The 16,603-nt window shown below is 43.3% G+C and overlaps 1 protein-coding gene across 1 annotated transcript; it reads left to right on the top strand.

Moving 5' to 3' along the window:
* Positions 1-805: 805 nt before the first annotated feature.
* On the top strand, positions 806-15,429 carry TMEM165 (transmembrane protein 165). The gene is made up of 6 exons (XM_035111563.3): positions 806-1,102; positions 7,758-7,983; positions 9,257-9,432; positions 10,345-10,527; positions 12,604-12,709; positions 14,044-15,429. The coding sequence occupies exons 1-6, from the start codon at positions 920-922 to the stop codon at positions 14,118-14,120; spliced, it is 951 nt and encodes a 316-aa protein (XP_034967454.2). The 5' UTR covers positions 806-919; the 3' UTR covers positions 14,121-15,429.
* Positions 15,430-16,603: the final 1,174 nt, after the last annotated feature.

The following is a 16,603-nucleotide window of genomic DNA, read 5'->3' as shown; positions in this document are numbered from 1 at the left end:
CATATTTGAAAGCACCTCAAAATGGTGCTGATAGACGGGGTCCTTATTCAGAGGTGCATTTATGTCCACAGTTTGCCATAAAGATCTGTTTCTCTTATTTGCCATACATGATGCAGATCTCCTTCACAGGATCAGGGCAACTGAATGCAGATGTTGCCGAGCATCCTAGAACTCCCACCAGCCCCAGCAAGGGTGGCCAACGGCCAGGCATGATGGGGGAGATGCAGCTTCGCAATATCTGCTTCCCCACGAGACGGGGAACTGCTTCGAGCAACTTTTCAGAAACTATGCTAAACTGACGGCGGTGCTATGTCTTCCCTGCTGTTCCTTACCTGTATTGTAAGCCTGTCTTTCTGCAAAGAAAGCATCTTGCTTGTTGTTGGGTTAAGTCCCCCAACTCCCAGGACCACGCCAGTAGGAACAGTGACCTGGGATGATGTGCTGCTACACGGTCCCTATAAGGTGCACAATTTACATTACACGCCCCCCCCCCCCGGGTCTTTATTTCCCATCCACTTAAACTACCAGAATTATTGAGGAGTTGCGCGGCCCCACAGGGAGAGGGCAGGTCAGAGGGGAAAGCGCCACGTGACCCAGATAGGTTAGGTAGGTTCACTCGCTCGCTTTCCCCAGCCCTGCCCCCTTCGAGCGCAGCTTCCTCTCTTTCTTTTTTATTTTTTTGCAAGCGAGGATGTTTCAAACATGCTGGTTCCGGCGCCACCAATCAGAGAGGCGGATGCGGAGCAAGTGGGCGGGCCCGCCTCTGAGGCTTCGGTGGCGTGGCTGAGGGAACAGCTTCGGCGTTGTTTGGTTGAGGGGTTGCGAAGGAGGAAGCGGCTATGGCGGCGGGGAAGCGCCGCCTCCGCTCTCGCCGCCGCCGCGCTTCTTCCTGTTAGCGGGAGAGGACTCGGCGCCGGGAATGGCGGGCCCCGCGCGGCTCCTGCCGCTCCTCCTGCTGCTCCTTGCCGCGCCCTTCGCCGCCTCGGAGCCGGAAAATGGCCAGGACCGGGGGGAGCCGCCTCCGCCGCCTCAGCAGGAGCAGCAGAAGCCGCCGCCGCCTCAGCAACCGGCGGTGCAAGGGCCGGAGCTGGCCAAGGCCGAGGTGAGGGGCGCCTGGGGTAGGCTCGAAGGGGAGCGGGCGGCTCGGGGGCCTGCAGCGAGGCTGGCTCCGGCTGTCCAGAGCATCCTCCGGCTGCACCTCCCCTTTCCACCAACCCCGCAAAATACACGTGTGTGCGCGCACTCACACGAGACGTTCTTCGTCAGGCGCTGCCGGGGTAGATGGTAGGAGCCCTGGCGTGGCTCTCGTGCGTGTGTGGGAATGGGGAGGAAGAAGAGGGAGAGATCCTGACGGGAGAAGCCAACCTTAGTTTCGGACACGTGTTTGTTTCTCAGTGAACGCTTGCTTGCACCAGCTGCGGGGGGGGGGGGTGTTGAAGCTTGGTGGGCTTCACTTCATCATGTGCAGGGAGTGTTATTCCTCCCCATCATGCGTTTACTCGAGGATTTCGTGGTCTTTCCACCCGGCTGTTTTGCTCCTCTTATTCCCTTCCCAGGCCCGTGTGTCTGCCTGCAGGTGCATGTATAAAACCACAATACCTTTCGACCCAGCCGCTTTATAATTTTTTGAGCGCCCCCCTTCCTCAGCTAAGGGGACTTGATGAACTTGGGCCTGTCCATGAAAGTTTGTGACACAATAAAGCCCCTACCTGCAAGGTTTTCAGAGGGAAGCTGCCTTGAAACTGGGAATATGCTACCTGCTTCTTTACTGAAAAGTAGCCCTCTGAGGGAAACTGCCTTTCATCAGCTCTGTGGTGACAAAGATTGCTTGCTGTCTTTGGGGTCCTGCTAAGGCAAGCTTGGGGGACCTTTGGCCCTCCAGATGCTGTCAAACTATAGCTCCCATCATCCCTGGCCAATCTTGCTACAGCAGATGGGAGTTGCAGTTCGGCAACATCAGGTTCCCCACCACATCTGTGCTGAATCGTTCATAAAGTTAGGTATTGCATCTATGGGGCTGGGAGATGGTTAAAATGAGTTTTATTGAAAGCCATAGGGATACAATCAGGTACAGAGTCCCAACATAAGACTTCATAGTTGTATCAGATTATAGCCATAATTTTGAAATTTAGTTTCAAGGAGAAAAAGTGGACTGTGTTTCCAGAGTGTTGTCAGGGGAGGTGGGAGCAGGAATCCCTCTGGAAGAAAAAGGTGCTATAGTTTAGACTTGCGTAGGAGTCCTATGTCTCCCATAAAATCATGGTTGGGGTGCAATGGTTCAACAGAGAATGGAACATATGTTGCATTTGTCCATAGAATTTTCTCTATTATGTAACCTGCATATCTTTTTGTTCACAAAAGGAGCATGGTCACAAATGGGAGCAGCAGGTGTTAAATGGTCAGATTTTATTTCTGATTACATTACTGAAAACTATGGAGTGTGTGACAGTTAAAATAAAAGTATTAGAAGTGTGAGACTTGCTATTTGGCAGCCACTAATGTGTATTAGAACCCTCACTTTTCCTCCCTACAAATTGATTTTTTGCACTGTGGTTAAGTAGGGAGCAAGTGATTAATAGTGAAGTGCTGCACTAGAATTGGGATGGGGGGTAATTTGCCTGGAAGTTTTCTGTGACTCCACCCTACTTTAGAGTCACCTATCCCAATGGGAGAAAATTTCAAAGAGGTTGTCTAATTCAGTGCCCTACCATTTCAGTCCTTTGCTATCCCTCTGCCTGGAAAGGCTGCTGTGACTTTTAAAACTGGGTGGGAAGTAGAAATTCAAAATGCTAAAACTTTTCTCCAGGAGGCAGGTTTTGTGATGATGGTGGAAATCTTCTCCTGCAGCACTTGTGCTTATTATGCAATGGTCTACAATACTTGCCTAGCCACTTTGTTTGCTAGGAGGCTTGCTGCCCTGAAGAAGTCACACAAAGAGACAGGCAGCTTTTCCATTTTATTTTGGCATGGGGGTGAGAAGAGCTGACTTTGAACCTCTCCTGAAAATCTCCATTGTCATATAAGAAGTTGGAGAGGGTCTATATACACTGCCTTTCTCTGTTCCCTCTAGCTTTTAGGTAGTTAACACTCATGTTTCTCTCCTCCATTATAATTTGAGAATGTCTCTTCCGGGTTTGCGCAGTTCGTAACCCGAGGTATGACTGTATATGGTATGGCCTGTTGTAAGGTACCATCCTATTCTTATAACCATATAATCATAATACAGTGGATGCTCTGGTTGCGAACGTGAGGCATGTGGGAGGCATGTTCGCAACCCACAGCATTTGCAACCCACAGTGCCACATCTGTGCATGCGCGGGTAGTTCAGCGCTTCTGCGCGATTTAGTGCTTCTGTGCGAGTGCTGAAACCCGGAAGTAACCCGTTCCAGTACTTCCAGGTTCGGCGTGGTGCGCAACCTGAAAATGTGCAACCTGAAGCGACTGTAACCCGAGGTATGACTGTATGCTATGGCCTCACTGTTCTCGATAACATATGCTTTTAATCTATGGTTAAATCATAGATCCTCCTAGTGAATCTCTTGCATAGATCAGGGATAAAGCATGCATCTCTCTACTTAATAGAGGTTCCTCTGAGACAGTGGGTATTGCTTGCCTTGAGGCTTGTTCAGCTTAGAGACTTAAAATGTGGTGTCTTGTTCTCCAGGTCAAGGAGGAAGCCTCAGGCAACTTCTCCCTTGCATCTATGAGGAAAATTCAAAGAGCTGCCGTGTGTACTGTATTTGTTGTTGGTCTTCAGGATGCTTGCTTGGATCATTCATTGAGATCCTTCAGAATATAGCATTACCTAAATTATTCATTTTAAATAATGTATAATACACAGGGTACTTAGGGCCACTTTGCACTTTATATTGGAGTGTGCTTGCCACTGTATGTTATGTGCATTCTACCAGAAACAGTGTTTCATACCAGAGGTGCATCTATGGCTCTTCCAACATGGGTATTTTCAAGTCTGTCTCTGTTGACACTTTGTGCATGAGCTGCCACAAACAGTCAGGGCAGCTGCAGCAAAAACAATTGCAATCTAAAATGTGAAGGAAGCCATACAAATATTGGTGCAGGTTCAGTTGTAGGAGTGGGTTAAATGCATTGTTTTTGTTTAGCACAGTTTGGCATCCTGGAGACTAAAGTATTGCCAAGCTGCACAATCAAGATGACAAGCCTGCCTCATTGTCCCAGACCGCTGTGACTTCTTGGCAGCCTTGAGGGGTAGAGAGGTTTTGGTGAACTTTTTGTCACAAAGTAAATGGTAACAGTTCAAATTCTGTTAACATAAAACATTCCTTCTCCATTTTTTCCTATCCACAATTGATTAATAAATTCCTGAACATGTCTTGTGGGTTCTGCTTGCAGGGGATGCCATAACGATTGCTAGTGCTTTTTATTAGAATATCAGTTTATTGGTAGGTTGAGGGCAGAGTTTGAAATTAGCAGGGTGCAAGGTGCATTTTGCGCCTAAAGATTCTCTATTTGCGAGCACCTCAAAAAGTCTGGGTGCCATTTTTTACACCTGGCTGACACTCAAGGATTACTGAAATGCATGTGCTTTGAAGCCTCAAAGGATAGGTTAAGGATAGACAATATGTTAAGGAGTTTAACAATAAAGAGTAGAGTGTGTTGAAAACTGAAGTATGGTACCAATATTTTTATTGTAAACACTTAATTTCTTTTGTATTAACAATTTCTGCTAAAAATGTGATATTAACAATGTATCAATTATGTGAATTGTGTATTAATTCATGGTTATCAAAATAATAAATAAAAAGTGTTGCTGACCGCCCCCCAGTAGTGGCTATACATTCTTTTTTGGCACCCACAACCCAGGTCCCAGAAGCCATTTGGCTCCTAGCTTCTCTGTCCCAGTTTCTAACTGGCACTGTGTTAGGAACCCTGTCACAATTCCCATATAGTGCTGTAGCCATTCAATAGCTCTTGTGGCAAAATTAAAACTTATTGTTGTAAAATAGAAAATGTCATTTATTGTGTTCACTTTAATCAAGGGATTAGTAGTTAGTAAAGCACAGTATGGGTAAATTCCCTCAAGCTAAAATTAACCCTTTAATTTAATAAGGTGAGAATAGTGTGCTTAAAAGAAAGCAGTAATTTAGAAGTTAAAATTGCTTGAGCAATGCAAAAATGACTCAAAAAGAAGCTGAGATTCTATAGCTCCACACTGTACAGTATGTGACTTAGGGGCTTTCATACCCCTGTAGTACAGCTTCCACATGACACAACTTATCTTTTTGGAAAATATGGATACTGAGTCCAAGCAAACCATAAGCACAGTATTCTCTTTATCTACAAATCCAGTTTTTCATGTTACTCTTGATTTTCACATTTCACATTGTGTCATCAGTGACAAAGGGCTGGCAGGGTGAAACATTTTCTACATACTACCTGATCTTTATTTTTTTAAAAGAAAAGAGAGCTTTACAGTTTAAAACTTCATGCATATTAAGAGTGAAATCTAGGCAACTTAAAATTTACCTCGAGTTCTCTGCATTTCAGACGGATAGTGCTTCTGAGTTTGAGCAATAGGATAGGATTTGGACTTGATGGATCTGTTCGATTCAGAGTGTATGGGGTCACTGTCTTGATCTTACCTTCAGTGGAATTTGAAATTTTTCCTTGTAATATCTGATAAGAGGTGTTGTTTTAGAATCTCCTGACCTTAAAGGAATGCCACTTTCCACAGTTGTCTATACACTCCAAGTACCCGTTTTATCAGAGGAAATATGGGTGATTCAGAAGGTTACAATGAAGTACGGTATATTAATTCATAAAGTAAATACTATAGTATGGCAAATCTGGGGTTGCCAAAGTGGTTGAAAAGTTGTACGTGGGATGAGTTTGGCATAGACATAAGCAGAAATCTCTCCAGGGTGACTGGAACCTAAGCTTTGTAATAATGGGGACAGATGGCAGCTCAGGGTAAAATACCACAAATATGTGATCAGCAGAGTGTAGATGACTCAAAGTCTGAAGTGCAAAATATAGAGCTACTTCAGGTAGCTTGCAATAATAAATTATAACTGAGTGATTAAAATATTAAATATTAACAGTAATGCCAGGGCAGAGAAAATATGCTGAAGTGGTTAGAAGTCTTTAGGTCAGATTTGAAGTGATCTTTGTGTACTTATGTATGTGAAGCAGGATACAAAAAGTGGTATGAAGTGCTCTTAAGTTTAGTCCATAAATGAACAGTTGTCTAGTGATGCAACACAATGTCTACTGGACAACACTGTTCTGATCTGTTGGTGGCTACATTAGATTTAGCTACATATGGTCTTTACTTCTCACATATGTGTTAACATTCCAGCCATGTAAATGGCATCATTTAAAACTCTTGGGTAACTCTGATTGTTGCCACAGTAGTATTGAGGTGTTGATAAGTGATGTCAAAACGTACTCCTGCTACAATTAAGTCAGGGATGGCCAAACTTGGCCTTCCAACTGTTTTGGGACTACAATTCCCATCACCCCTGACCACTGGTCCTGTTAGCTGACTTAAGGGATCATCAAGTCTGATGCAATTAAGAATGTTGTAGTTCAGTTAGGAAGACCTGGCTATGTTTTCATTTAGTCCTGAAGATTAGTGAGGAACTTTGGGCACTAAAGTGTTTGCCTGAACTACACCAGAAATTACATGGGTAGACAAGTCTAAAAAGCCCGGGACACAAATTTTCACAGCTCTCTAGTGGCTATGGTGGCTCATTTATCAGAAGTAATGTATTTAGCATTGACTCTGGAAATGTATACTTGATTCTGACCAAACTAAACCTAGGTTTCCAGATGTGATCCCCCCCCCCAGCTATCCTACCCTACTGTATAGAGAAGACTTAAAATGCCTTGTTGTGCAGCAGAATGAATTATTTTAATTACTGATAAGCGCATATACTTTGATAAGTCCTGTATCTGTATCCACATATGACAGGCTAATCACGCAGTGTATTTGAATAGCAAAATTGCAAAGTTTACACAAATTATTTGCCAGAATATTGGGAAACATGGGCAGCTGAAGATTTAAATAGTAGTATCATTATTAATTTCAACTCTTTTCCCCTTATTTGTTTCTGAATAATCATTCCTTTGTATAATATGTATCGTACCCCAAAAAACCACGATTAAGCAGCTGAATGGCATAAGTTAGTTAATAGAAGGCATAGTTTGCAGCAAGTAGCAAGATACGAAAACGTATTGAAGTAAAATGTATAGGCATTCACCCTAACATGTATGGATTAAATTGAGGCCAAGAGCATGCAGACAAACCCTTCCCACACTGGCTTCTTTGTGATAATCCCTCAGGCACTGGCTTCTCTGTGATAATCATGCAAATATCTGAAAAGTTCTGAAGGGTTTTTAAAATGATATTGAGTGAATGCTCTTAGAGACTGTCCTTGTGATCAGAAACCCGGATAAGCCAGGTTTCCCAGTCTTTCGAAAGTTTCTAAGTGTATTGACCTGCTTTTTGAAAACAACAACAGCAACAACAACCTTTCAAACTGCTGCACATATTGTGCCCTGAGACTTTATGGTGAAGTGCAGCTAAGAAATCAAATAAATAAGAGCAGTTGGCACACCCAAGGTTATTTGGGGTGTGGCTTACGTGCAGGTTTCTGTCCCCAGTTTAACCCAATGGAAGTTTAGTTAAATTCCTGACTGTAGCTAGTGCAATAAGGAAATCTATAGAATAGATGGATTTGGGTGAGAGAAATAAAACTTTTTTCTTTCCTCCCCAGAAAGGACCTACTCCAGTGGCTCCCATCCATTCTGTTAGTGAAGACTCCATGGATAAGACTAACCTGGGATTTATCCATGCATTTGTGGCTGCGATATCGGTCATCATCGTCTCTGAACTTGGCGACAAAACTTTCTTCATTGCAGCCATCATGGCAATGCGTTACAACCGCTTAACAGTGCTTGCTGGGGCTATGCTTGCCCTGGGGTTGATGACATGTTTATCAGGTGGGTGCTGTAGTTTCTCTGTCCTGGAACATATGTAGGAAAGCTGCAAACAGCGACACATGTAAGTGGAGAAGACAGCCAGGCCTTGCTTTTGTGTCTTCTGTCCCACAAAAGAATTTTCCCTTCCTCTGTTGCCTCCGAAAATGTGCTCCAGAGAATTGGAGGAACCTCCAGAACAGCATGACATGCGGCAATAGGAATTGAAGTGGGGCGCGGGGGGGGACTCCTTTGCCTGTATCCAGTTTGCAAAATGGGAGCTTCCCCTGGATCTGAGTGACTCTCATGAATGGAAGGAATCCTTTCATTTGTGGAACAGGGGACATGAATCCACCCCATTGTGTTTTTGCTAACATGTTCTACTTAACTAAAATCATACCAGTGTTACTGTCAGCTATTGTGTGAGTTAAAGTGTCTTGGGTAGCAAGTATGGGAAATATTTCTGGCCAAGTAATTGGAGAGCTGCTAAAACCAATCACATAAGATATTTAATCAAATTCACCAAGGCGACTTCTTATATTAATGGGTTGAAAAATAGATTGTGAACAGGAAGAAACCAACTCTAAGTACTGCTTTGCTAGACAGTGGTTCATGCCTTATGTTTTGCATCAAATCTGGCAGAAACTTGGCAAGTTAGACCTAAAGGAAGGTGTATTCTGGAAGAGTTTCATGAATTGCCCTAGAATGGGAAAATTGATTGTAGTTTTAATGGTGCAGTATGTTGTATCTTTTGATGTTAGCTGCCCTGGGCTACGTTTTGGGACTGTGGGGTATAAGGTAAAGGTAAAGGGACCCCTGACTGTTAGGTCCAGTCGCGGAGGACTCTGGGGTTGCACGCTCATCTCACTTTCAGGCTGAGGGAGCCGGCGTTTGTCGGCAGACAGCTTCTGGGTCATGTGGCCAGCATGACTAAGCTGCTTCTGGCGAACTGGAGCAGCACATGGAAATGCCGTTTACCTTCCCGCTGGAGTGGTACCTGTTTATCTACTTGCACTTTGACGTGCTTTCGAATTGCTAGGTTTGCAGGAGCTCACCTCGTCGCGGGGATTCGAACCGCGGACCTTCTGATTGGCAAGCCCTAGGCTCTGTGGTTTAAACCACAGCGCCACCCATGCCCCTTGTGAGGTATAGATCTGACCAAATAATTTAAGAGCTCCCTGAATTAGTAGAGAATCTAATTTTCTGTTAACCAGCTTGCAACCTGAATTATGTTTAGGGAATAAGCAAGGTCAAATTCACAGGTAGCCTGAAATGTTTTTGTTTTTTCCACTCCTAGTTTTATTTGGCTATGCCACCACAGTAATCCCCAGAGTATACACCTACTACGTGTCAACAGCACTCTTTGCAATTTTCGGCATCCGAATGCTCCGGGAAGGCTTGAAGATGGGCGCAGATGAGGGTCAGGAAGAGCTGGAGGAAGTTCAAGCAGAACTCAAAAAGAAGGATGAAGAAGTAAGATGAAGCATATAGAGCATGTGTATACCCTGCAGAGTATCTTTGTGAAATCAGGAAGTCTAGGGAAAGTAGCCAGATACTTAGCTACACCTGTTCCCAAATGGAATTGATACACCAGATATATAGCTGCTTCCACAGCTCTTGCATGATGTAGCAAAATATATCCTCTGCCTCCTGCAGTGTGTTTAACAGCTGACTAAAACAGAGTTGTGCTACAAGAGCAAGAGAAGAAAAACTCCTGGATACAAATTTCAATAAGAAGTGTGGAAGATGTTTTAACTGAGATTGTTCTATTAACCTCTGTAGGTTGTAGTCTGTTCTTAGTTTTGGTGGTGAGATCCTCTCCAGGTAGAACCTATTAGTAGGTTATTGTGCTATATATTGTACAGTCCTTCAGTGGTTACTTTTGGCTTGGTTTCAATACAGTTTTTGTATCCTAAGAGCCAGAAGTTTTGTTAAGTTGTTTAGATAACATCTCCCCATTTCAGGATATTTTCATGATTATTTGTATTGTTGGTATATAAATGCAGAACTTCAAACAGTAAACATTATCAGAATTGTTGTGCTTTATTAATCATCTCTGAAATAGCTAGTACAAAATAGATTTGGCATTCTGCTTTAGCTCTCATTTTAAGCTCAGATTACCATCTCAGAATGGTCATAGAACTATACTGGTTCTGACTTAAGTGTTAATATTTATTCACCCAAATTGCTAATATATGTTAGTCACTAGGCCTTTCCAATAGATTATGAGTGAACTGAATTGACTAGTCAGTCTTTGTGATAAATGCTGCCATCTGAGTTATATGTAAAATTTGTTAGTGTTCTGATAATTGATATATGTGTGGCACTTAAACGTAGGAGCGAGTTAGTTCCTATTCATTTCTAACATCCGCCTTTTGCTTCTAGCGCCAGAGAACAAAACTATTAAATGGACCTGGAGATGTGGAAACGGGAACAGGCCCTGCTATACCTCAAAGAAAATGGCTGCACTTTATCTCTCCAATTTTTGTGCAAGCTTTTACTTTAACATTCTTAGCTGAATGGGGTGACCGCTCTCAGTTAACCACAATAGTTCTTGCAGCAAGAGAGGTGAGTGAAATGCATAAGAAATGCATGTATCTAATCAAAGATCAACATTCTCAAGAACTAATAATAGAACCATAGAATTGTAGAGTTGGAAGGGACCCCAGGGGTCATCTAGTCCAACCCCCTGCAATGCAAGAATCTCAATTAAAGCATCCATGACAGATGCCCCCCCCAAGCTCTGCTTTAAAACCTTCCAAGTTCATCACCTCTTCTGAAGTCTCTTCTAATGTCTAACAGCTCTTATTGACAGAAAGTTCTTCCTGAAGTTTAGTTGGAATCTCCTTTCTTGTACAGTAATACCTCCGCGAACACCCACCTTGTCTAGTGTCCATTCCAACGAATGTCTGTGGCAAACATTGAAGTACTGGAACGGGTTACTTCCGGGTTTGCCACTTGCGCATGTGCAGAAGCACAAACCGTGCGCATGTGCAGACGTGGCACTTTGTCCTTTTTTGGCTAGCGCCCGGGGCTCCGGAAAGGAACCCAGCCACAAAACGAGGTACAACTGTAACTTGAATCCATTGGTTTGGCACCGGGTTGGGGGAGGCTGTCTTTGAGAATTTGTTTTAATGAGGAAAAAACTGATAAGCTTATTAAATAAAATACATTTAGAAGGGCAGTGGGGAGCAGAATCTGGTAGACGGAACAGGTGAAAATGTCTCGCTGCATATTGTGGCTTCATGAATTTGCCCAAGAGAAGGCATCCCTAAAACTGTTCAAAGTGTGCACTGCCACACCTGCTCCTCAGTAAACTCATTCAGGAGTTGCAGCAGTAGCACATGGCTTATAGAGAAGGAGCACAACGATGAAGGTTTGCCAGTGGGATTTGTTCTCTATGCTGCTTCTCTTCATTAAACCAGAGGAGAAGGGGTACTTGGGCAAATACCCATTGCATCATGTAGCCATTATTGCATCTCAGGTGAAGGCCTCACAGTAGTAGGCTTGCCCTCCAGAATCAAAGGAGCATGTGCCCAGTCAGGGAGCCTACGTGTGATAGAAGTATTCTATATGCAAGGAGCAGGCTGTGTGTGTGCATATAGACTTCTTTCCTTTGTTACTGCAAATGGCTGGTGTACTTGATTCTGCCTGCTCTCTTTCTCCACACACCCCTTTTCCTCCTGTAGTATTGGGCCAGGGGATTTAGATTTAGAGCAGGATGCACATCTCCTCCAGAGGTATACTTTTGGCAATGTCCTTTGGCATATAGTAAATGCTAGACAAAGTGAGCTCTTTGGGCTGCTTCCTGTCTTATTTGGGAGCAAGTCCCCTTGAGTTGGTGAGACTTCCTTCTGGGTAAGCAGACATAGGATTGCTGCCTTAGGTGCAGGCACACATATTGATGTATCTGTATTTATATTTTCAGACATTATAAAGTAGCATGGGGTCGAAAGTTGGCAACAGCCTTTGTCCAAAGGCTAAATAACCCGAGACTGATTTTAGACAGTAGCCTCTGAAGCAGTCATTATATATGCCACATTCCAGTCATGGATGTAGCCCAAAGTTGGTCTGGACACCCTGTACAGGTTCATCCTCTCTCCCATGGGATACACAAAGGCACACAGCTCCCCTCCTCTGCTGATCTGTGCAAATCAGCTGAGGAAGGAGACTAACACTGTGGCTACCTTTTCCTTTTCCTTTCTTTTCTTTTTCTTTTCCTTCCACCACCAAAATTGGTAGGAGCTCATGGGACCAGAGAGAAAATTTTTGCCTGGGTGCTGTATCAGGCCCCTAAACTGGGGGTGAGCCACCCCTGCTTAAACATTATCATGATTCTATCCTTAAAACAGAAGTGGGTATTTAAATGAGTTGGAAAAAGCAATTCTCATTTAATGAGGGGGTGAGTGTTATATCGGCAGTAACTGGAAATGGTCACAGTTTTTTGCTTTTATCCCAGGAAACAGCTGCCCAATAAAAACACCCTGGTCATTAACCCCAACTTTTGAAGTGGTTGACAATCTTCTCTTAATGTGGCTTTGTCTGATCAAGCCCTTTGAATGCATTAATACCTCCTTGATTAGGTGCTGTAAAGAGCTGTAGCTTTTAAACTTCATTGAAAGTTGACCGTGTGTATTTGTACAGGATCCCTATGGTGTGGCAGTAGGTGGAACAGTTGGCCATAGCTTATGTACTGGCCTAGCGGTGATTGGAGGAAGAATGATAGCACAAAAAATATCTGTTCGGACTGGTAAGTAAGCCCTGGATTGGAAGCTGATTTGCCTAATAATTGCAAACTGAGACAAAGCGAGTGGAATTTCAAACTTGGAATTAATTAGGGGCTGAAAGTAGTGAGAGGGATGTGTTGAATGCATGTAATGAGTTACTATGTTCAACTTACATTTGGGCTAGAGGGCTCCATCAAAACAACTGTTTTTCCCTGCATGAACACTCAAGACACTCAAGACAGTCATGCTTCTGCTCATAGGCACCATGCTGCTGATACTATAATTTTAGTGTCTGCACCCTTTCTTTCTTTATATATATATAAACTTGTTACTTGAATGGTGTTACAGATTCTAATAAGTTTACACCAGCAGCTGCTTCAAATATGATCTGGTTGGCCCTCTCCCTTTTAAGAAGTTTGTGTTAAATGGCTTCTCACAAAAATAGTGGCAGTTTCCATTATGCAATGGAATTTTAAGAAGTTTGTGTTAAATGGCTCCTCACAAAATAGTGGCAGTTTCCATTATGCAAGTCCAGAGTGGCAGCTACAAGGAGATAGAGCCACATAACATTAGCCGTACAATAATACTTTTATAAAGTGGCCATTGGTTTAATCTCTAAAAGACAAGGCTATAAAACCCAAACTGAGTTGGGCAGGGCCAAATTTCCCATTCTCTAGAACAGGCACCCCCAAACTGCGGCCCTCCAGATGTTTTGGCCTCCAACTCCCATGATCCCTAGCTAACAGGATCAGTGGTCGGGGAAGATGGGAATTGTAGTCCAAAACATCTGGAGGGCCAAAGTTTGGGGGTGCCTGCTCTAGAAGCTAGTGTGAGGAACTTTCCACCAGTTCCACCTTGATGTTAGGACATCAACTGTCCTACCTCTTTGTCATGTTTACTGCCCGCTAGAAAAAAGTGTGTTCACTTTTCAAGAAAATGAAAAGCTGCACTGTCAGAAGTCAGTTTCTCCTGTCTGCTGGTTTTGCTCCCTGGCGTGAGCCCAAAGGCTTGTCTTTAAGAACATGACGGTGCTTCATGTGAACCACATCATGGGTACTTTCAATCATGAGCAAGCGTGCTGGTCTACATACAAGCATGCTTGTGACTTCTTGAGTCAGAACGTGCTTGAATTGTGTGTGCAGTACAGGGGCCATGTGGCTTCCCTTGGCTGAGGGCAGTGAAAGAGAAGAACTTGTCACAATTCTGCAAGAGCCAGAAACAGCTTAATGGGTGCATCAGTGCTTTAAGGCAAATGGGTGCTGTAAGTTGTTTATGGGATGAAAGAGAACGCTTTGGATACAGAGTGAACTTTGTCCTTCTGATCTAATCACCCTCTTTTTTTCTCTCTCTCTTACAGTGACAATCATAGGAGGCATTGTTTTCTTAGCATTTGCATTTTCTGCACTATTTATAAGCCCAGATGCTGGTTTTTAACAAGAGATTTCCCCCTTTCCTTGAAAGAGCAAGAATTAGGAGCAACAAACCTACCCTTGTATTCCTGTATATAGTGTACAGCTATTAGTCAAACAAGCACTGAAGATGGGATGCTGTAACTTTTATAGTAGCATTTAGTTTGGTATACTTTGTGGACACAATCTGTGCTGGAGACACACATAGTCTATATATTTGGGACACGAATAATATGTTTGCTTACTGTAGCTGACTCAGGTAAACTGAGATCCACCTTCTGAAATTTTATGAGGTTTGCTACTTCATCTGCGGATCACTACTAGCCATTGCTGAAAGATCCCCATTCTGGACGAATTGCTGCTGCCTATGGCTTGCAGTTATGCCTTACCAAGTGTCTAGTACAAAGTATTGGGGAGAACCTTTTGCCTCCAACCTTGCAGCCCAAGTACACCGTTCCACAATCAATAATGAATACCAGGAAATCTGAAATCTGCGCTTAGGACTAACTCGCTTCCTCAAGGATTTGTAAATTCAGCTTGTGACTGAATTGTAGAAAAATCAGAATATTTTGGTATCAAGTATGCCGATTCAGAATTCAAATGTATTCAAGTTCACAATCTAGCCAGATAGTAACTAAATAAAAATCTTTTTTTTTGTATTTATATTAAATTCACTGCGTTTCAGATTAAAGTACTTACTAAGGTGTTCATTGTTTTTCTTTTAGAAATTAAAAAGGTGAACAGGGAGAAAATGAATAAATGTAGGTGTCTTCTGTTTTAGAAATGTAGTTGCTTTGACTGCTTAGCTTAATTCAGAGGAAGTTATTGTGTAGTATTTCTACTTGGTTTGGGGGGCATTTCTTATCCTACAGGCAAGCTAAATTCGGTGTCTAGTCTGGACAAATATTTCTGTGATTCCTTGTGGTTGCTACTGTGTTTAAACCATTCAGTCATTTCTGTAATGATTCTTAAGCTGACCGTTTGAGGAGTTTCAGTCGTCTAATACTGTGTCTTTGACAGACTTCTGTGAAGACAGTATAAATATCTCTGGGTACTGAGTAAATGCAGTAGTTCTCCATACTTCATATATAAGCATCATGTTTAGAATAGTAAACTTGTGCTTACATGTGAAGTATGAGGAAACTATTGGAGAATTAGGAAACAAGGCATCATCCAGAGGTAGTCTTAGCCCTTAAATGAGAGCGGTTCAAGCACACATTTTACATCAGCTAGCTAGAAGACCAGATGAAATAGCCAAAGACTTAAGAATTACTGTAAGTAATATTTTATCAGGATGGAAAGATTACTTGAAACAATAAACTATATAAAGGTGACTTGATTGTTCTTGTTTCTATTCCTATGGTTCTCCAAACCTGTACAGAAATTTAGCCCACGGGCCAAAGGCATCATAAACTTTAAGAATACTGTATATTCCTGCGTATAAGACTACTTTTTAACCCAGGAAAATCTTCTCAAAGGTCGGGGGTCGTCTTATACGCCGGGTCGTATTTCTTATACGGCGAGTATATCCCAAACTCTATATTTATGACGATCACCCAAATTTAGGGACAGAATAGAAGGAATTAAAGGGATTAGCCAGTTAGAACCCTAGGGGGTGGGGTTAGGAGGACTATATAAACCCACCCCTGGGAGGAGAAGGGTTGTTGTTGGGGCTGGTTGTGGGAGGTTTGAAGAGGGGGAGTTGAGAGAGTCAGGCAGAGGTAGCGAAGTAACCAGGAGGGAGAGAGAGTTTGGAACTGTTATTGATTAGAAGCTATAGGTATAGGCCAGTATAGGAACTGTTATGAAAGAAAATAAGAACTAATCTTTTGGAAACCACATGCTTATGTGCTAAATCTAAATAAACACAGTTTGTTTCAACGTTATCCCTGACCGGAGTGAGTGGAGAGATTACCAGACATATAGTGGTTGGTGGCAGCAGAATTAAAACGTGGTTGGTGCAGGTACCAACGGACCGTGAAACGTCTGGGGGTTCTGTGCAGGTTGAGGTAACCGCCACAATATTTTAACTGCAAAAGTTGGGGGGTCGTCTTAAATGCCTAGTTGTCTTATATGCCAGAATATATGGTAGCTGTCTGCTCTCTCTATTCCATGCATGGCAACCTTTTTCAGTCTAGTGGCAGCATTCTCTTGAGGTGTGTCCTAGTTCAGTGACACATTCCCGGCAGAAGCTCTCAAGGAGCAGCTAGTGTGGGCACCTCTCTGTCTTAAGTGGGAAGTACCTCTCTCAGACTAGAAGTACAGCTGCTGTTCCTGCATAAAAGTTTAAACAATTAGACTCAGTTGTATGCACTTTGAAATTGCTGCACCCTCCAGATGATGATGGATTCCAACTCGTAAGTCCCAGCTGGGATGACAGCAACACCCAGAGGACCACAGTCTCCCTACACCAGCGTTTCTCAACCGCTGTTCCGCGGCACACTAGTGTGCCACGAGACGCTGGCTGGTGTGCCGCGACGTGTGGCGACGAGAAGGGCGATTTGCATT

The sequence above is a fragment of the Zootoca vivipara genome, chromosome Z1, assembly GCF_965207765.1.
Source record: "Zootoca vivipara chromosome Z1, rZooViv2.hap1.1, whole genome shotgun sequence".
Taxonomy (NCBI): Eukaryota; Metazoa; Chordata; class Lepidosauria; order Squamata; family Lacertidae; genus Zootoca; species Zootoca vivipara.
Note: the sequence above shows the minus strand (reverse complement) of the source record. Positions and strands in the feature narration are given on the sequence as shown.